General features: G+C 46.7%; 10 protein-coding genes across 10 annotated transcripts; 5 read left to right on the top strand and 5 right to left on the bottom strand.

Annotated features, from left to right (window-relative positions):
- Positions 1–278: 278 nt before the first annotated feature.
- Positions 279–1,106, top strand: F4822DRAFT_430446 (uncharacterized protein; the record flags this gene model as incomplete). Its single annotated transcript, XM_051461302.1, has 2 exons — positions 279–368; positions 525–1,106. 2 exons carry the CDS (start codon positions 279–281, stop codon positions 1,104–1,106), a joined length of 672 nt encoding a protein of 223 aa, XP_051313473.1.
- Positions 1,107–1,890: 784 nt separating this feature from the next.
- F4822DRAFT_430445 (uncharacterized protein) lies at positions 1,891–2,406 on the bottom strand (the record flags this gene model as incomplete). The annotated part of the gene is made up of 1 exon (XM_051461301.1): positions 1,891–2,406. The coding sequence occupies one exon, from the start codon at positions 2,404–2,406 to the stop codon at positions 1,891–1,893; it is 516 nt and encodes a 171-aa protein (XP_051313472.1).
- Positions 2,407–2,925: 519 nt separating this feature from the next.
- Positions 2,926–4,957, bottom strand: F4822DRAFT_444301 (glucose-methanol-choline oxidoreductase-like protein; the record flags this gene model as incomplete). Its single annotated transcript, XM_051463212.1, has 3 exons — positions 2,926–3,623; positions 3,730–4,671; positions 4,748–4,957. The coding sequence occupies 3 exons, from the start codon at positions 4,955–4,957 to the stop codon at positions 3,003–3,005; spliced, it is 1,773 nt and encodes a 590-aa protein (XP_051313471.1). The 3' UTR covers positions 2,926–3,002.
- A 646-nt stretch (positions 4,958–5,603) lies between these two features.
- F4822DRAFT_444296 (uncharacterized protein) lies at positions 5,604–6,882 on the top strand (the record flags this gene model as incomplete). The annotated part of the gene is made up of 3 exons (XM_051463211.1): positions 5,604–5,933; positions 5,987–6,366; positions 6,417–6,882. 3 exons carry the CDS (start codon positions 5,604–5,606, stop codon positions 6,880–6,882), a joined length of 1,176 nt encoding a protein of 391 aa, XP_051313470.1.
- A 66-nt stretch (positions 6,883–6,948) lies between these two features.
- On the bottom strand, positions 6,949–7,956 carry F4822DRAFT_444294 (UbiA prenyltransferase family-domain-containing protein; the record flags this gene model as incomplete). The annotated part of the gene is made up of 2 exons (XM_051463210.1): positions 7,059–7,956; positions 6,949–6,969 (listed from the first exon to the last, which is right to left on the bottom strand). Exons 1-2 carry the CDS (start codon positions 7,896–7,898, stop codon positions 6,949–6,951), a joined length of 861 nt encoding a protein of 286 aa, XP_051313469.1. The 5' UTR covers positions 7,899–7,956.
- A 531-nt stretch (positions 7,957–8,487) lies between these two features.
- F4822DRAFT_407320 (cytochrome P450) lies at positions 8,488–10,678 on the top strand. Its single transcript, XM_051458477.1, has 6 exons — positions 8,488–8,978; positions 9,054–9,236; positions 9,293–9,627; positions 9,682–9,702; positions 9,757–10,135; positions 10,196–10,678. The coding sequence occupies exons 1-6, from the start codon at positions 8,564–8,566 to the stop codon at positions 10,483–10,485; spliced, it is 1,623 nt and encodes a 540-aa protein (XP_051313468.1). The 5' UTR covers positions 8,488–8,563; the 3' UTR covers positions 10,486–10,678.
- Positions 10,679–11,939: 1,261 nt separating this feature from the next.
- On the bottom strand, positions 11,940–13,009 carry F4822DRAFT_444292 (uncharacterized protein; the record flags this gene model as incomplete). The annotated part of the gene is made up of 1 exon (XM_051463209.1): positions 11,940–13,009. The coding sequence occupies one exon, from the start codon at positions 13,007–13,009 to the stop codon at positions 11,942–11,944; it is 1,068 nt and encodes a 355-aa protein (XP_051313467.1).
- Positions 13,010–13,470: 461 nt separating this feature from the next.
- Positions 13,471–13,869, top strand: F4822DRAFT_430439 (uncharacterized protein; the record flags this gene model as incomplete). The annotated part of the gene is made up of 1 exon (XM_051461300.1): positions 13,471–13,869. One exon carries the CDS (start codon positions 13,471–13,473, stop codon positions 13,867–13,869), a length of 399 nt encoding a protein of 132 aa, XP_051313466.1.
- F4822DRAFT_407310 (alkaline phosphatase-like protein) lies at positions 13,843–16,128 on the bottom strand. The gene has a single exon (XM_051458476.1). The coding sequence runs from the start codon at positions 15,826–15,828 to the stop codon at positions 14,008–14,010; it is 1,821 nt and encodes a 606-aa protein (XP_051313465.1). The 5' UTR covers positions 15,829–16,128; the 3' UTR covers positions 13,843–14,007.
- F4822DRAFT_290169 (general substrate transporter) lies at positions 16,117–18,608 on the top strand. Its single transcript, XM_051455007.1, has 6 exons — positions 16,117–16,705; positions 16,779–16,783; positions 16,857–17,224; positions 17,274–17,574; positions 17,630–18,053; positions 18,115–18,608. Exons 1-6 carry the CDS (start codon positions 16,554–16,556, stop codon positions 18,410–18,412), a joined length of 1,548 nt encoding a protein of 515 aa, XP_051313464.1. The 5' UTR covers positions 16,117–16,553; the 3' UTR covers positions 18,413–18,608.
- Positions 18,609–18,663: the final 55 nt, after the last annotated feature.

Genomic DNA, 18,663 nt, shown 5'->3' with positions numbered 1-18,663 from the left:
TCGCTTGTTTGCTCATATTGTACACAGTTTACAATGCTTTTTTGCGTCTGCTCCGGCCAGGTCGGAGCCACTGGGAATTATCTATATATAGTGGCTTCCCTGGTCGTGTATTCTCCTTCTCGAAAAGATTCAGTGAACATCGACACTACAATTTTTCTAGTTCCTTGATACGACACCACTTTTGACAACTCGACAAGCACCACTCCCCTTGACATACAACGTATTTCGGTCTCATTCATCGAAACCCAACCTTCGGAAAACTTCTTTTCCCTGCAGTCATGCCTGGAATCAACGATCTCCCCGTGGAGTTAGTACAAAAGACTATGTGCGAGATGGACCTGAAAGGTCTGCGCCATATGTCGGCGTCGGTATGTAATTCTCAGATTTGTTTAATACACTTTCTAAGGAACAAACCTCTTCTATATTAGCTTGCCATCCTAGTTTTCATTCTCAAGACGATATTTCAAGACCCCGAAAGTTACCCGATGAATTGAGTACTAATATTAAACCTTGGAATGTCGCAGTCCTCCGCTTATCGAGCCATCTATATGGGAGCGAAAAGCTTAATCCTCAATCGCGTCCTTATCAATGAACTCGGCCTAGAAATCTTTCAGTTGGCGATGCTCCGTTACGCCTGCGCCAATCCCGACTTGAAGCCAGCGGCGGGGACTGTCATGGTTCAGGCTCAGACCGAGCGTTTAACTCCGAAGATGAAACTCAACGGAAGGGTATTCATAATCGACGCCAGCAGATTCCAGTTCCCGAAGACCGCATTCGACGACGAGGTGGTACGAGAGGTTATGTCGTTTCACGAAAAGGTCGTGGCTCGTGTGGATTTGGGCGAGGCCCAGAAGCGACAGGAGACTGCTCGGTACAGTGTGGGGCACAACGTCTTGTTTAACTACTTGCCCGCAGTAAAGTATCGGATGGCAACGGCGTTGTATGCGGCCGAGATCTTGAGAAAGCTTTGCCCAAGGGAGTACGGCAGAGACCAAAGCCCTGCTATTATGGTCAAGCTTAAGCGCCATCACTGGGTTTCGCTAATAAAGACGCGCGCACTGGATATTCCTTTTGAAGTCGAAGCCGGGACCTATAGCAGTGATTGAATTAAGTCAATCACGGACCATGCCAAGTTGTTCTCACATTCGCTCAGTTACGAGGGCTACAATATTGGGTTGAGACGGGCTTGGCATAGTTCGACCTGACTTATAGGTAGTCGGCGCCGGAAGACGTGGGGAAGCATAGGTTAGGATACTGGGAGGACGATTTCATAAATTAGATTGCTATACTTTAAGAACCCAATATCCTACATTTTCCTTACACTGTGACTACCCATATCGTAAATTTAAGCTTACTACGCGGCTTAGAGCATGATTATAATTACAATTTAGTATTCATGTGTCGTCATTTATTAAACTACCCATGTAACGTGTAGTGTATGTATCCCTACATCCGATATTTAACAATTATTATTATTTGCAACACAGACTTTGTATATCGATGTGATAAACATCATAACCGGTTAAACCAATCGCGCCATACCTCAAAAAATTGCTTCTAGAGCCGTTTCCGATCTATTGTTGTTATGCGTTTAAGGATTCATCAAAAGTAGTAGACTGGAACTTGACTCCGTTGAAAAGGGGTTATCAAGGTGCCTCCAGAGCCGTTAAATATTAGCATTATGATTAAAAATGGCCATTATCTGGAGTGCTGTAGTAACGTGTACCACTAGGTGCGCTCGCATGAGCCTCGATGAAGTCCGCCTCCTCAATCCAATCCCTGAAGTTTTTCAACGTCCATGTCGATTTTGGCTCTTCTTCCTTCACTGACGTCGGAATAGTCCGTGCTTCGTTTCCAGTTTTCGGGTAGGCACACTCGATGTCGTCGAGCTCAGCGAAAAAACTCTGATGCTTCTACTTGGTGCTTCTTGTACTGGGCCTCCTCGTCTGCTTTTTCACGTTCATGGAATTGGATAAGCTCCGAAACGGACTTGTCTTCCTCTTCGCGTTGGTATACTCGTTTGTAACGAATCCAATCATCGTCATTCCAAACCTGATTTCCATTCATGAGTTCCTTAGCGGTTCTGATCTCGTGAAAGTCAGTCCAATAAAGATCAACTAGTTCTTCCTTCCCAGTATCAACCAGTTTGGTAGAATTACCAAAACAACCGAGACCCCAGTCAAATACTGGATGGTCGGCGTTAATGGTGGTTCTGAGCGGAAAGATTTCATCTTCAAACACTGTATCATTCAAAGGCAAAGGATCCGGGGCATGGGACCTGCGTCCACGAAATTCATCAAATTTCAAATCTTCGTCCTTTGACCAACCTTCATTATCGAAGTTTACTTCCGGGTGAGCATCCTCACCACGGTAGCGAGTAACCTTATAAAGCGAAGCAGGATACATTGCGACTAGAAGATACTATGAGGTTACCTAATTTAAAACGATCGGGATATTCGCTTTACAAAACTAAGCTGGTATAACTTTGAAATGTGAGGTATCGAGCTTTACTTGGTGGAGCCTTTCTTCCTTAAGTACTACTAAATACTATACCTATGAAACGAAACAATAGGAATTGTTGCTGAAAAGCGTTTTGGTGGGCTCTTTGTCTCATAACAATGCCGATGTTTGTGTCTTCCATGTAGCCGTCACTAATATTACCTAGGTACCTGGTAGGTACATCAGATTTTACATCACAGTTATGGATAAGGCGGTTCAGATAAAGCCCAAAGGCGTAAGTTCAACTTGGGAATACTCTACTTTATGGTCGGATCTTCTGTCGTACTGGTTGCCCACCCGTTCATCTATTGTGAACGCTGAAGGGTATCACGTGATCTAGGGGTTCACAAAAAGTGCCGCCCGTACAATTAGTACCGTTTTAAACTGTAACCCCTAAACTGCGCTATAGCTTCTGATTGGCCTAGGCTGGTGTAAGTAGTGTTATATTTTGATTATCTCCGGGTTTCTTTCTTCATGATACTCTACAAAGCGTCCCTGGTGTCTCATTTCCTAGCCTTGAGGTCTTCTTTTACCAGATCTGCTGCCCGTTCTGCAACTGCATATACTGTGGCCATTGGGTTGCTCCGTGTAGTAAGTGGGAACACACTTGCGTCCACAACTCTCAGGTTCTGAGTTCCATGAACAATGAGTCTTTCGTTGACGACACCGCCCTTATCGAGAGGCAGCATCGCACACGTGGATGTCGGGTGCCAGCTACTGAGTGTAGTTTTCGTGATGTATTCCTTCATAGCCTCTACATCTCCGATATCGGCGGGTGCGCTAGCATTCCGGCGACCAGAAGGTTTCAAAAGCGACGCAAAGGGTTCTGTAGAGACGATTGTAGAAATGTACGTCATGTGACGCGCAAACATCTCGATATCAAGGGGGTGGGTGAGGTATCGAGGATCGACCTTGACGGGATCAGAGGGGTTTGAACTGCGGATATGAACGTAGCCACGCGACAGGGGCTGTAGAAGGAATGCGGCAATTGTGCAATAACCCCCAGGTAAGAAATTGGCGTTTAGAAGCGAGGAACCGGCTTCGGCGCCAAAATTGCCCTGCGAGGCCTGAGCGCAGAAAGTTACCGTTGCCTCTTTAGGGTTCTGAAAGAGGCTGCTGTAGTACTTTAAATGTGACTCATTAAGTGGATGTGAGTCAGTGGAGATATCTAAGCCATGGGTAAGTCCAATGTTCTAGAGGGATTGCTTAAGGGGGGAACGGTGGGGGAACTCTACCTGAGTCTTGAATCTGCTTGGCGAAAGCGTCTTGAAGGCCTAGAAGAGCATATGAAAGGACACCACCAACTGCTAAAGGTCCAGACTTTGAATCCTCGTATTGCTTCATCGCCACTTCCATGGCAACGGGGTCTTGGCGAAGGAGGTCATCGACAGTCTTAATGTCATCTTTGACCTGGAAACTTAAGCCAGTCATTGGATGATCTTGAAGGTTCTCCCCTACGGATTTGTTCGCAACAGCGACATGAATGCCAAACGAAGAAAGGATATCAGGATTTCCTATCCCGGAAAGCTCGAGTATTTTAGGCGAATGCATCACTCCCGCAGACAGTATGACTTCTCTTTCTGCATTGGCTGTCTTATTTTCGCCGTTATGGACGTACTCGACACCCGTTGCAATGACGTTTGGGGAGTCACCCGTCAAGATCACCCTTTGGACATGAGCTGCAGTAATGACAGTCAAGTTCTTCCTGTATTTTGCTGGCTCCCAGTATGCTGAGGCGGCGCCGCTCCTTTGGCGGGTCAGAGGGTCGATAGAAGCTGCGTTTGTAAATGCGCCGGTGAAGTTCCCCGAAAAGGGGTCGGCACTAGACCCGTGGCCGAGGGAGCGCATTGTCTCAATCCATGCTTTTGGGATCGGATTGTCGATGTCTGAGGGAAAACTGGCCTTAATAGGCCCGTCGGTGCCGTTAACACTGGATTCGATGTAGTCTAAGTAGAAGTGGTCGTAAACGGGGTCGCCTGGAGGTGGGCAAGACAAAGTGAATGATTTCCTGAAATATGGAGCGAGAATATCCCAATTCCATCCTAGGCTTAGTTCGCCCCAAGCATCGATATTGACTTTTGAAGTAGCAAGGAAGAGTTGGCCATTGATAGCGCTGCTTCCACCAAGAATCCGACCGTAGGGGATCCTGATAGTTTTGCCACGGAGGGCGGCCTAAGCCAAGAACAATTGTCAGAATTACATGTGAATGGAGTTATCTGATAGCGGTGTAGGCATTTAATAGATTTACCTGCGGCTCTGTCACGGCGTCCCAGTCGGCGTCGGAGCCCATCAAAGTGGGGTATAGGAGTGGTGTTGTGACTTGGGGATCTGAGGTCTGGTCTTTACCCGCTTCGAGCACTAGAACGTGGACGTTACTGTCCTCAGTCAGTCTGTTAGCCATGACGAGGCCGGCAGTGCCGCCGCCGACAATAATAAAATCATATTTATCAGTGGCCATAGCGTCTACGGACGGTAGTGGCGGTACTCGAACTAAACGGAAGTATTGGCCGACTGATGGATGAAATCAGGTTAGAACGGAATCAACCTTCAATATGTTCCTAAGATAGTTATGTAGAGAAAATAGCTGACAAATAATTGGACATCCCGTTTGGCAGCGGCGAGTGGTGCCCAGATACCTAGCTAGTGCCAAGTATTCAGTGCATACGATGTTGGTTCCAAGAGCGCGAATACTCACAGACTGGTTGGATGACATCCACTGCAACATGCCGATCAGCGGGCAGTACGGTGATGATATAAGCGATTATGCTTATGGATTGCCCCATATACCTCTAAGTACTGTTCCCGGTTTCTTACTTAGACAATAAATACATTCTAGTTAGATTAGGCGCAGCATTTCTATTGCAGAATGCTTACAAGGCCATAGGATCACTGCAACATTAAAATCACACCTGAAGAAAAGACTTCTACAAATATACCAACAATGTGCAGGGGGCCTTTTCTTTTTCTGCAACCCTCGGTCGTATCTTAGGTACAGATGCGTTACCAACGTGTTACTGACACCTAGATGTCCGTCAAGACAAGCTTACAGAGACAACAATACTCTCACATCAACTTGCTTCAACATAGAAACTAGTATCACTGCAATGGAGAAAAATCTAGCGTACAGCAGAGCGAGAGAAAAACGAGATACATTTCTTTCTATCACGGACAGCGTCCCTGTGTCCGTGTCGTCCAATTTTGTTGTATGCATTTTATTCTCCAGCATCGCTTTATTCTTCGTTATCCTCCGCATCCTCGCCCGGATACGAACCAGGGCCAAATTCGCATTCAATGACTACGCGATTTTCTGGGCTATGTTCTGGTCGCTTTTCTTGGCGATTGACTCTATCGTCACAGCATCATATGGCGGCGTCGGGCACCACATAGAAGAGATAATGGCACTCGCACCTCAAATTCTACAGCCAATGCTCAAGGTCTCGTAACCTCGCTTCTTAAAGCTATGGAATCAACTAGCTGACTTTTTTAGACTGTTCTTATAGGTCAATTCACATGGGCTTTAGCAAATACGGGAGTCAAACTTTCCATGATCGACCTTTACATCAAATTGTTCGGAACAAACAAAAGATTTCAATCAGTATCGTACATTTTAATGAGCGCCGTTGGCCTCTATTGCCTCATGGTCATTCTCATCGCTTTCCTACTATGTCGACCCTTAGCTTTCAATTGGGACACGTCAATCCCCGGTGGACACTGCGGCAACCGCAATTCCGCATTCCTCGCCTCCGGTGTGATGAACCTCGTCCTCGATGTTGCAGTTCTAATACTACCGCTACCGATGCTCTGGAACCTCAATATGGCTATGAATAAGAAAATCAGTTTAATGCTAATGTTTAGTATTGGTGTTGGGTAGGTGGCTGTCGCTAGAGACCCCTAAATGCCGTTAACAAATTGCCTAGGATATGCGGATTCACGATATGGCGGATGGTAATTATCTACAACATGAACGAGCAGGACTTCTTCTACGAGGACGGGATATTGAGTACTATGTCTAACCTGGAACCTCTTCTCGGAATATGCGTGGCGTGTCTTCTGGTCTGCCGACCCTTGCTAATTGCCTTTGGGCAGAAAATACGCGTGGTGGCTTCATCGGCTATGAGTCGGGTAGGGGGTACTATAAGTGATTCTCATGGTGTTAATATCTCAACAAGAAGCGAAAATATGGCCGGCCGATCAATACATTCAGCAGGTAGGCGGAAGTTCAAACGCCTCCATGACACCTTATACCCAATGTCAGATCTTACAGGCACCACGGAGTGCGAGGGACCTCCAGATAGCAATCTTGAGAGAGGCCGTGGGAGCGAGTGGAATAATGGAATCAAGGTGACGGAGACCTGGGAGGTAGCGAGTGAAAGACATCCTTAATGCAACGATATGGCTTGCAGAATAATGATGATTTTATTGATTTAAAAAAAATAGTTCTATTTCCACCTACAGCCAAGCAAGAAAAGTCTTATTAGTGGTAAAGAATATATAGATATCAACCAAGCGTTCCAAATTCGAAATGTGCTTTTATCTGCTTTGGTGGTACAACAGCTTACCACTCGAGTAGCCACGAGCGTTCCCAAAAGTAGCGGAACAATGAAGCTATACCAGTCTAACCGCCAGTACGTGGGGGGTAGTCCACTGAATACTAGGACTAATATCGCCGTAACCCAACGCGTTATTGTGTTTCCGACGACGAGTGGCATCGTTTTACGGTTTCTGTCTGAGTCTCCCTCGATATCGGGAAGGTCCTGCATCTGTATCGTCGAGAATATAACTAAAGCCAAGATACCAAGCCACTCTACTGAGGGCTTCGTAACCACGAGAGGAAATCCTAAGACAACTTCCATTGCTCCGGATGCGAATGATAGAATCCCGGCCGCATTGATGAAGTTGCGAGTCACAAAGTTGTTGTTGGCACCTCCACCGATGTTATACCACGCACCGAGAAGAATGAGAAGAAGGGATTGGCGGAGTCCACCGAGACCTATGCTGATAAGAATTGCCAAGATATAGTGGGTATACATCATATACAAAGCATTTTTCCTGTTGATTCTCCCCGAAGGCAATGGTCTCCATGGCTTGTTGATACGATCTTCGTCGATTGCTTCCTGGCTCAGTTGATTGCAGATATCGAAGGGAAGCAGATTCGACCATGTCCAGACGATGGCTAACGAATAACGAGCTAGGAGTAGGCTCGGAGTTTCGTGGGGGGCCACAAGGGGCTGTTCGAAGAGACACGCTGCATACGCCGTTGAGGCTCCGAATATGCTTTGTGGAAATACTATAGTCTTCATATCACTGTATGTAAACAGCCAGGCAGTTCCGAAGTAAAACAACAACCATTCTCTGGTCGTGGAAAGAATATGATCCGGGTTTTGGCGGAGCCACACCATGGCCACAGCAGCTTTCAAGAGAAACCGGTCTCGCTTAAATGTACTTGGCCCAGTAACAGCTAATGAGAAGAAATGAAATCCTAAACCTTGAACGGCGAAATAACCTAATAATTATTGCCCTTATATCATATTGTAGAATATCAGAGTTATGTATAATATTTTGATTAGTAACTAAGCTTGAAGTGGTATCCCCCCTTGCTAACAATTTGATCATAGCAACTGCATATGCAGGTCAGCCTTCATTTAACGGGTCTATGGCAGTCAGGATATCAAGTAATTGTTGAACTATTGCCTGCTGGGAGTGGCATACGTAGGCTGCCAGTTCGCGGATTCGTGCAATCGACGGTTGGTTAGTACGGTTCCCATACATGTAAGCGAGAACCCCGGTCACATTGGTGTGTACCTCAGAGTACCAACCTGGGTAGGTAAGCCTCAAGGGAACGTGATGCGACCATAATACGGTGCGGATCGTCTTAGTCAAGCACGTTGGGCGATTATGGTTTGCCTAATGACGCCGACGAAGGCCCATGTATCTCGTAGTTTAAGTGATATTATAATCGCATTTACTAATATTTCAGTCATTCCCACCCAAACTTCTACCTAGGTATACTCGACTGAAATCGTTGTCGCCCTGTAGCCCTACTGTCTTTTCCTACGCTAACCCTATGGCAATGTTATTACCTCAAGAGAATCAACCTATCGCATGGGTTGCGTTGGCCATATTTTCCGGCGTGTTTTCTCATCGCTTCTACTTCATCAAAGGCGAACATCATCTCAAAGCCCCAATTTACTTTCGGAGCCTCCTTGCACTCATCATACTATTTTTCACCCCACCAGCCAAGGAATTTCTTTCTCAACGGCTTGGGCTCCGCCAGCCATTCCTTTTCCTGTTTTCATATTTGGCGTCCCTCTTCACTAGTATTACGATCTATCGGATCTATTTTCATCCTACCCGCTATTATCCAGGCCCAAGGCTGGCAGTAATATCCAAGTTATGGCACTCATGGCTGTGTCGCGGATCTCAGAATCATAAAGTGCTTGATGTATGGCATGAAAAATATGGAGAATTCATCCGCACCGGTAAGATCATATCAGAGCTATTATATAATGCAAAGGTTTTTAATTTGCATTCGCTAATATTTGAATGGGAACCAGGTCCGAATGAGATAACCGTCTTCCATCCCGAGGGACTGGAAATACTCCATGGTCCACAGAGTACTTGCTCGAAAGCAGACTGGTACGACGTTCTCTGGCCGCATGTTGCACTCAATAGCATCAGGGACAAGCCGGAACATGATATGCGTCGTAAAACATGGAATCCGAGTTTCTCCAAAGAAGGTTGGAGATTTCGAATATTCTCGAGAGCGCAAGTTTTCACTAACGATCAATTAAAGCTCTTTCGGATTACGATGTAGCGTACCAGAAACATAATATCCGGTTCGAAGGTGTGATACGCGAACACAACGGCCAGAAAGTAAACATTGTGGACCTAATTTACTATTGGAGCTTCGACGTGATGGGCGAGATAACATTTTCTAAGTCATTTGAGACTCTTACTGATGACCACGCGCGGGGACGCCAAAAGATCATACGATACTTCATGAGGTATCTTGGACCGTGCTCACCGTCCCCTTGGCTCGTTAACTTGGGTTCTAGCGTCCCAGGGGTAATGGGAAGCTGGAATGGGATGCTTAAGATGTGTACAAACTACATGACGGAGCGTATAGAGGTTCGTGATGCTACTCAACGTCTCCCATGATACGCTCGTACTAAATGCTCCTAGGGAAAGACAACGAAATCAGATGTTTGAACCCTTTAATCTGGATCAAATTGAATGATTTGGCTCACCAAGTCGCAGATTGCAAGCAAAGTTGCCACTTATATCCAAGATCCGCATCATCTAGGTGGCGAGGCACTCGCGATGATAATTGCTGGCTCTGATACTCTAGCTTGCACTTTGGTGTATGCGCTCTTCTACCTAGCAAAGGTTCCACATTACCAGGACTTGTTACTCGAAGAGCTGAGGAAGTATAATGTGCTTGGTGATCAACAATTCAGTCCCGCGCGTTTGCAATCTCTTCCATTCTTGAATGGGATTATAAACGAGACCCTAAGACTCCATAATCCAGTTCCTGGTGGTTTACCTAGAATTGCTGGGCCGGAAGGGCTCACAATTGCGGGGAAATATATACCGCCATTCACCACGGTCGTGGCGCCGCGCTACCATATTGCTCGGTGTAAGTGTTATACGAAGTAGACTCCTACGAGACTCTTCACTCTCTAACAAACTCGTTTAGTACCGTCTTGCTTCTATAATCCGGACCAATTCGACCCTTTCCGCTGGATACACAAGAACAAGGGTTCGCACGACCTACGAGCTTTTGTACCCTTTAGCATAGGGCGCTACAGCTGTGTGGGGCGAGAACTCTCATTACGCCAAGCCCGGGTATTCCTTTCGACTATCGTGTCTACATTTAAGATTCGATTTGCAGATGGAGAAGATGGCATCGCAGTTGAGAGAGATATGGTGGATGAATTTACTGCATTTCCGGGACCGCTATGGTTGCAGTTCGAGGCACGGGTTTAGTCGGATCATTTGGAGTAGTCCGAGTCACAATCAGTGACAGTGCAAGCCACATACACGTAATCTTGAAGCGGTCAGCAATAGGGAACCAATGGGACAATTGTGCAAGTTTTCGTCTCGTTAAAGATTTTCATCCGTGTGGTGGCACAAGACAGGCAAACAGTAGATCAATCTGAAGAATTGATTATGATGCAGTAAGACAAGTACGGAGAAGTTCAAATTACCAAAAACGGTAATCAACATTTCCTTTTTGGGTGTAGTCAAATTGGCACAACATCGACTTCAGGTAACACAGCAGCAAAACCTGGCCAATCCTATCGGATTTTTGGAATTTGCACCCCTGTATTCAGCTTATAAATGTGGCGGTACACACGGACAATTCAACTGCAACTGTTGGTTGTTTCCCATTGGCTCTCATGCCACGATCTACCATCTTGTGGTATATAATTAATGCAAGCCCAACCAACATTTTTGGTCGCAAATTCTAACCTTGTTAAGCATTTCGACAGCGCTTCTTCGCCGAACATCTAGGATCCCAATCCTATAAGGCTGAAGGCCGTAGCCATTGCCCACCGAACTGTCTAGGTACCCGAAAAGCCGATAACGAAACTGCGTATTGTCAGAGTTGTATTTCTCCACCGGGGAAGGCATTTAAAGTCACACAAAACATACCTAGGTACATATAAGCTGTTGGTTGTTGTTAGTTCCGCCGGGTAAAAAGGATTCGAGATGTGTTGATCTCCGAGCCTATAGGGTTTATAGCAATCATAGCTTACCTAGGTACCTAGGGTATTAGGTTTCAAAGTACGTGCTGAGAGGTTTCCGTTATTAACGGACGTGTCAATAATACACTCTGACCGACGATACCTTGTGATATCCCCCAACCGCTATTTAAACGGCTAACCCCCCTTGGCCATAGTTTGTCATGGTGTCGCCTTTCGATCCATTGGGTATGTCTATTTCGTAGTGCCGTGGTTTGGTAGTTAACGCTGACCTCGAGAAGCTGTGTGGGCCCTTAAGATCTAGCGATGGTTAGAGCTTATAGCCCATCACCCGAGGCCATGCTACACTGTTCTAGATGTACGATAGTATATATAGTTAGCTCGGTATACTAAAATCAAAGCGAGTACGGCACCACAAGCCGTGGAATACTCACAGCAGAGGGCAGCGGTCGGTGAAATTGGTGTTACCTGAGGAAAGTCGGTGGCAGTGAAAAAAGAGCCTTATGTTTACAAAAGGACAACATGCTTAGAAAAAGAAAAATATATTTACAAAAGAATAGTATGTTCAAGGAATTGGTTGTTGATATCAATCTAAAAAATACAAGTTTTGGTGGCGGGTTTCTAGCCCAGCCAACAAAATCCCAATGTTGAAAGAGCGCTATGCCGCCCCAATAACGTTTGTGTGCAATAGCACACTTACCTATTTCCTCTAAGGGAACCGATCCCAGCGCTAATCACTAACTTACCGATTCGACAAGTTGGAGTAATCTACGCTTGGAACCGTTGTATCCATCGAGCCTGCCCTCGATAGTTGCCGGAGCATCGAATCGGTGACAATATATTTCAGTTAGCTTAACGACCGACTTACCCTTAATGAATGTCTCCTTGTACTCTTTGTCTCGGTACGCGTGGAGTTCTTCATGTGGTCCTTCCTTTGGTTCTGGATATCGGTCGTCAATATCACGGATACTAACGTGTTCCTGCGCAAACTTTTCTTTGCCTTCTAATCCCAAGCCGTTGTAACTATAAATCGGCAAACACTGGATGTGTTCACTGAACAATTTGATTACAATCATCTTGCGAAATTTGGAGCATATTGTACCGTAAGGGGTGGCTGTTAGGTTGGGATCGTCGTAGAGAATGTATGGCTCTTCGGAGCTCGTGGCAGAATGGACAGGGGCTGAAAAAATGACTCCGACCTGGTAAAAGTAGGGAGGTTGCTTTGAGTCGGTCTCCCGAAGAGTAGAGGCACTCAGCCCGTACATAAATGATTGGACGTGTGACCACCGCCTCACCCCCCTAATACGTTCCTGGTTGAATTCTTTAGTGGAGATACGTCTGATTTGATCGCGAGGTTTAGGAGGAGTAACCCATTCGCCCTTAGTGAGTAGCTCTTTGTGGTTTTCGTAGCGCTCAAGTTCGTATTTGAATTCCTCTGACGAAATACTTCTCTCAGACTCAGAAAGCTCGACGCCGCTGTCATGGTCATCACGAGAAATGCTCCTGAGCCTTGCCTTTGCGCTTCTACCTACGACTTCCCCGCTCGAAGACGACGAGGGCCTCGACGTGGAACGTTGGGTCGAAGGGGAGCTTGAGTACTGGCTACTTCCGCTCGAGTTGGCTAACTCCTTACGTTGCTTGAAGAGGTTGACGCGGGCTTGATGGTGTGGGTCTTTAGAAGCTTCCCAGACGTCTGGGTATGGAGAAGGTCTAGTTCTCGACGGGAGTCTTAGCCCATTATTAGGCCGTATGATTGGACTGGGGCGTTCTTTTCGCCAACTTCCGCGGTAGCCTCTGCTTGCCATCTTGTAACTCTCTCCCTATTCCTCTGAGTTTGGCACTGTTAGGCGTGGAAAACCCTCTAAAACTAGCTTGGTCTGTCTGATTTTCCGATTTCCTCTTTTGGAAGCTCTTTAAAATCAACGATGGAGTGCGTAAGTTCGATTCAAATGGTAGAAAGCATCTTTATGTATGTAGGCCTAACTTAAGGAACAATGGGAATATATCAGAATAAAGAAGCTGTTCATTATCACAATGATCGTGTTTCCACACAATGAAGATTCACTACAAAGCACATGCTTTCCCGACAACAGACTGCCTTGGTACCTATCATCAAAGTAAAAAGAAAGAGGTACTCAATAATGCATTGTCACCCGCTCAACACCTTTGAGGTATAAATCCGAGGTGTTATCTACCTTATTTTGTACATAGAATGACAGCTCAGCTCTGTGCATCACGGTATCCTCTACTGCTAATCAAGCACAAGATGGTATCGCGCCCTACATCACCCGCTGCGTACGGCTACGCAAGTTCTAGCTCATCGTCAAGCTGTGATGGGCCATTCGAAACCATAAGGATATACTTGCAGACAGTCGACGAGCCTACTGCGAAAGCAAGTAACTCATCTCCCTTAGCACTAGAGGATAGCCAAGTGAGCTCTATGGACGAGATCTTGACAGACAATCTGGTACCTCCGCCGGAGATCCCTCCAAAGCATCCGCGTAGACTTCTCAAGTTAGAAAATGAAAAGAGGGCTGTTTGGCCGGCTTCGTTGTCACAAACCCCTCGGAAAGCGAGTTATACCCCCCTACCTAAGTCTAGACCTTCGTTATGCACCAAGCTAAGGAATCTTCTACACTTGAAGAAGAAGAAGAAGAAGAATTAGATAGGCTATCGTAGTTAGATGCTCATTAATACACGGGTTCGGAATTGTATACATCGTGGGAAATAAATGTGAATTATTAAGTACCTAGGTACCTAGGTCGCTCGTCCGAGACTATGAATACATTTGAATATCCTCTTTTTAAATCGCTTTGACTTGTCTCTGGAATCGGGGGATTTGCTTTGTGAACCTCGACGGATCGTCTCTGGCGCCCTCCTTCCAGTATTCATACTCAATCCATGCGTTTTCCGGCATTTGCTCCTCCATAGCTGCCATCCAGTTGCCAAGATCCGGAGACAGCGGTATGACGCCTGTCTCAAGAACGTACTGATCCCACAGTTTGACTAATTCTTTCAATCTCTCGGGCTCCTGCTCTGCAAGGTCGTTTATCTCACCGGGGTCTTTCGCGAGATTGTATAGTTGCCAACGTTCCGGACCCTTTGGCTTAGGGATGAACACGATCTTCCAGTCACCTTTTCGACATGCTGCTCGTCCACATGTTTCCCATCCGTTAATAAAGTCCTTCTCATGGATGGTCTCTGCCTTCTTTTGCAGATACGGTACCATCGATTTGCCTCTCATGGTCACGACCTCTCGGCCCTGATATGTCGGCGCGGGGTGCTTCACACCAGCCATGTCGAGGATCGTTGGTGCGAGGTCCATCACCGTCGCAAATTGATGCGTTATGCTGCCGGCATCAAATTGGCCGCCGAAGCTCGCAGGCGGCTTCATCAAGTACGGCACACGAACGCCACCTTCGGTGGTGTACGCCTTATATAATCTACTCGGTGCAGTAGCAGCTTGCGCCCATCGGGGGCCGTACCATATAAATGAGTCTCCATTGCCGAGATTATCAATGTGATTGTTATAATATTTCTTTAAGTGCTGCAACATTGTGCTTTGAACGATCGGATAGGCTTCGTATGCGGCGCCCTCAGCTCCATTGTCTGAAAGGAAGCAGACAAACGTGTTGTCTAGCTCACCAATTTCATCGAGGTAGTCGACAACCTTCCCCACGTTGGCATCAATGCATTCAACCATACCGGCGAAGCATTCCATTGCTCGTGATGAGTTAGCGCGCTCTTCTTCGCTCATATCTTTCCAGTCTTTCACTTCGTCGGCTACGACTGGGTGAGGTTCCACATCTTGTGGCACCATGCCGAGATCCTTGAGTCGTTGAAGTCGTTTTTGACGTAGGGCATCAGGGCCATCATCATATACCCCGCGGTACTTCTTAATGTACTCCTTGGGAGCTTGTAGAGGCCAATGAGGTGCAGTGAATGGTAGGTAGCCGAAGAACGGTCGCTCATCCTTCTTCTCTTTCCAATCCTTTAGGTAGTTCACCATCTTATCACCGTATCCGTTAGAAGAATACCATCCTTCTGGTAGCTTCTTCACGTACTCGCCGTCTTCGCTATGTAGGGCGATGAAGCTCATCGTCATGAACTCAGGTATTTGGTCCATACCTTCTAGTTGAGGTTCGTATCCATAGTGATTGCTGCATGCTGGTAGATGAGCGAAGCTCTTCTCAAACCCTCGGGCTTTGGGGCTTCGTTCTGGTGTAAGGCCTAGGTGCCACTTTCCCGACATGAGAGTCAGATAGCCAGCGTCACGGAGTATTTCAGGGAGAGCCACAACCCGTTCATTAAGATATCCTTCATATCCGGGCATACCCCGTTGAACGGAGGTCGACATTGTTCCGTTAGGGTCATTTTGACCGGAAATATTGGTCCATTCGATTAGATTTCCAAGGCCGGCAATGTGATGGTCTGTGCCGGTCATGATCATTGCTCGGGATGGCGAGCAGGCCGCAGCCGCATGGAAGTCCGCGAACCGTATCCCATTCTTGGCAAGCTTATCGATATTTGGAGTATTGATTTCACCACCAAATGATGCGACATCCGAGAATCCTAAGTCGTCGGCTAGGCAAATGAGAAAGTTAGGTCGTTTCCCCTGTGCCATGGTGTCTCTATGGCGCGTGAACCCTATCTTTACTTTATCAAGTTGCAGGTTCAATGATTAAGAAGTGGAGATTCGAGTCTTTAGGAGCCTTGGAAGTTTGAGAAGACAATGAGATATCTGACGATATTCTGACGGCTATCAAGTAGCATTAACGTTGAAATATATAGAGAACACCGATAGCCACAATTTTCCGATGTCGTCGCTCCCCACAGCGATGTCGCAATTGCACATAGACATGTGAGCCCAATAATTGCTCACATAGACGATGCTAATGGGCTGACTAGCATTTGTATCTGCTGTAGCCCGCTATTGGTGTGAAACATACCCCGAGATATTCGGTTGCTCGGCCTATGCTGTCTCTGATTGGCTCGCATCCAACCCCTATTTGCCCTAATCTCCCCTAACAATGGGTTAGCTTCGGCCCCAGACTCGGGTCCCTAATCCCTGAAGCTTCCCCGCCAATCTCCCCTGCAGATCGCTAGAAGAAGCCCGGGTGTCGGTATTCCAACGATTTGAGTGGTTGCGATACCCTCCCAGAATGATGCTAGTTAATAGCGGCTGATGTTTCTATTTCCCTGGTCACGTCATCTACCCCAATAAGTCTGGGGTCGACTCTTGCGCGTTCTAGCCATCTCGCTATCTCAGCTAGGTTTACTTACCGAGGCAGCAAGGTCTTGTTCATGGAATAAATTAAGTTAAAAAGGGTGTATTTCCCTGGGGATATCATGGAGGAAACTCAGCCTTTGCTTCAACGATCTTCCGAAGACGCGCCATTACGACCCATGATGAAGGGTACACTGTTAGGAAAGGTTAGGGCCTATTGGCTGGGCTCCGTGGTGTGTATGGGCGGGTTTCTGTTTGGATACGACAGTGGAATGTAAGTCTTAACGCCGAGAATAGGATCGGAAACTTCAATATGGTCTGTTTTCTCATTACTGACTTGATCGCAGTGTCGGTTAGTGAACCTACCCTGCCAGCATAATAAGCTACACCTGAGGAAGCCCTAACTAACCGCAAGACAATAACAGGCGGCGTATTGACATTGGCCTCTTTTCAATCCGATTATCGTTATGGCAGCGCCGACAAGACTCACACAAGTTCACTCGCTGTTGGCCTTCAACAACTCGGGGGATTTTTAGCCTGCTTCCTCGCCTGGCCTATGACTGACAAATTAGGGAGAAAGAAGTCGCTTATGATTTCTTCGTTCGTCTTCTGTATCGGTGTTGTGATCCAAACTATCAACACTCACTCGCTTCCGGCTTTCTATGTTGCAAGACTAGTCTCGGGAATTGGACTTGGCGCAGCTACCGTAGCCGTCCCTATGTTCAATAGCGAGATGATGCCAAAAGAAATGCGTGGTCAAGTCGGATCGTTCTTTCAGTGGTTCTACACCTTCGTAAGTACCTAAGAACCACCACGGAGATAGCTAGAGCTAACCTTCGTAGGGGATCTTCGTGTCATACTGGGTTGATTACGGCGTAGCTAGGGGGATAGCGTCAACGAACCCTTCGCAATGGCAAATTCCAATCGGACTTCAGCTCGCGCCTGCAGTTTTCCTGGGCTTGGGGATGTTAACAGTCCCCGAAAGTACACGATGGCTCACAAAAAAAGGGAAACATGATGAAGCGTGGAAAAGTCTTCAGTGGATCCGAGCCGACGACTCCCAGACAACCACCGAAGAAATGGAAGAGATTCGCGCGGGTGTCACCGCAGAGGAAATGGCCACCCAGGATTTCCGAGTGAAAGGTAAGATTGCCAATACTTTCCTGAGATGTTATTAAATACTAATATCTCTCTGAAGAACTCTTAGAAGGGGAGAATTTCAAGAGGGTGTTCGCTGCCTTCGCCGTTTTCACTGCGCAACAGGCGACCGGAGCAACCGCATTTGCTTATTTCGGGCCTCAATATTTCAATCTCATCGTCGGTAACGGAGAACAGAGTCTTCTACTCACCGCCATATTTGGTGCCGTCAAGGTTGTAGCTTGCGGTATATTCGTATTATTCTTCTCGGAACGCCTTTCACGTCGCCAGGTCTTAATTGGTGGTGCCGCTTTCATGGCCGCTTGTCAAATTACTACAGCAGCTGTCGTGAAGTCTTTCCCTGCTCCAAACGGCGGAGGCCAGACCGTAGCACCATCCGGTATTGCGACCGTCGCCCTCATTTACCTGTTTGTCATTGCCTATAATTTCAGCTGGGGTCCAATGCCTTGGCCCTATGTTTCGGAGTAAGTCTACGCTTCGAACAACCCACTACTAAGAAGAGTTAGGAGTTAACATTACACATAGAATTTTCCCAGCAAGAATTAGAGAACCCGGTGTAGCTGTCGGAGTTGCATCCCAATGGCTATTTAACTTCATATTCTCCCTTACTACCCCATACATGATTTCTTCGATGGGCTGGGGAACCTTCCTGCTATGGGGCATTTTTGATGCTGTCATTGCGATTCTATCATTCGCATACCTCAAGGAGACCCGAGGTCTCTCACTCGAAGCTATCGCGAACCAACGTTTCAAGGCTGCTAGTTCACCAAACGATGCGCTGGATACGAGCAAAGATGTACATGCGGAACACCACGAAGGATAAGTGGGGGCTTGGCCTAAAATATCACAACATAGGCATCTCTTGGAATAATGACTATATTCTCGGAAACTTTCCAAAAGCTCGAGCTGCTAGTAGAGGTTATAGCGTAGTTTATTCCTCGGTTTATTATTTACCGAAAGCTGGCTATTTATCCATCCACTTTACCCGGGAATATCATCCCAATGTAGGAAATGCGGGGTGTATGGTCACTTATGCTTCAGTGTCCTCCCAATAATAGAGCAGAGCATGAAACC

The sequence above is a fragment of the Hypoxylon trugodes genome (genome assembly GCF_022578975.1).
Source record: "Hypoxylon trugodes strain CBS 135444 unplaced genomic scaffold F4822scaffold_6, whole genome shotgun sequence".
Taxonomy (NCBI): domain Eukaryota; kingdom Fungi; phylum Ascomycota; class Sordariomycetes; order Xylariales; family Hypoxylaceae; genus Hypoxylon; species Hypoxylon trugodes.
The sequence above is the reverse complement of the archived record's forward strand: the minus strand, read 5'-3'. Positions and strand labels throughout refer to the sequence as shown.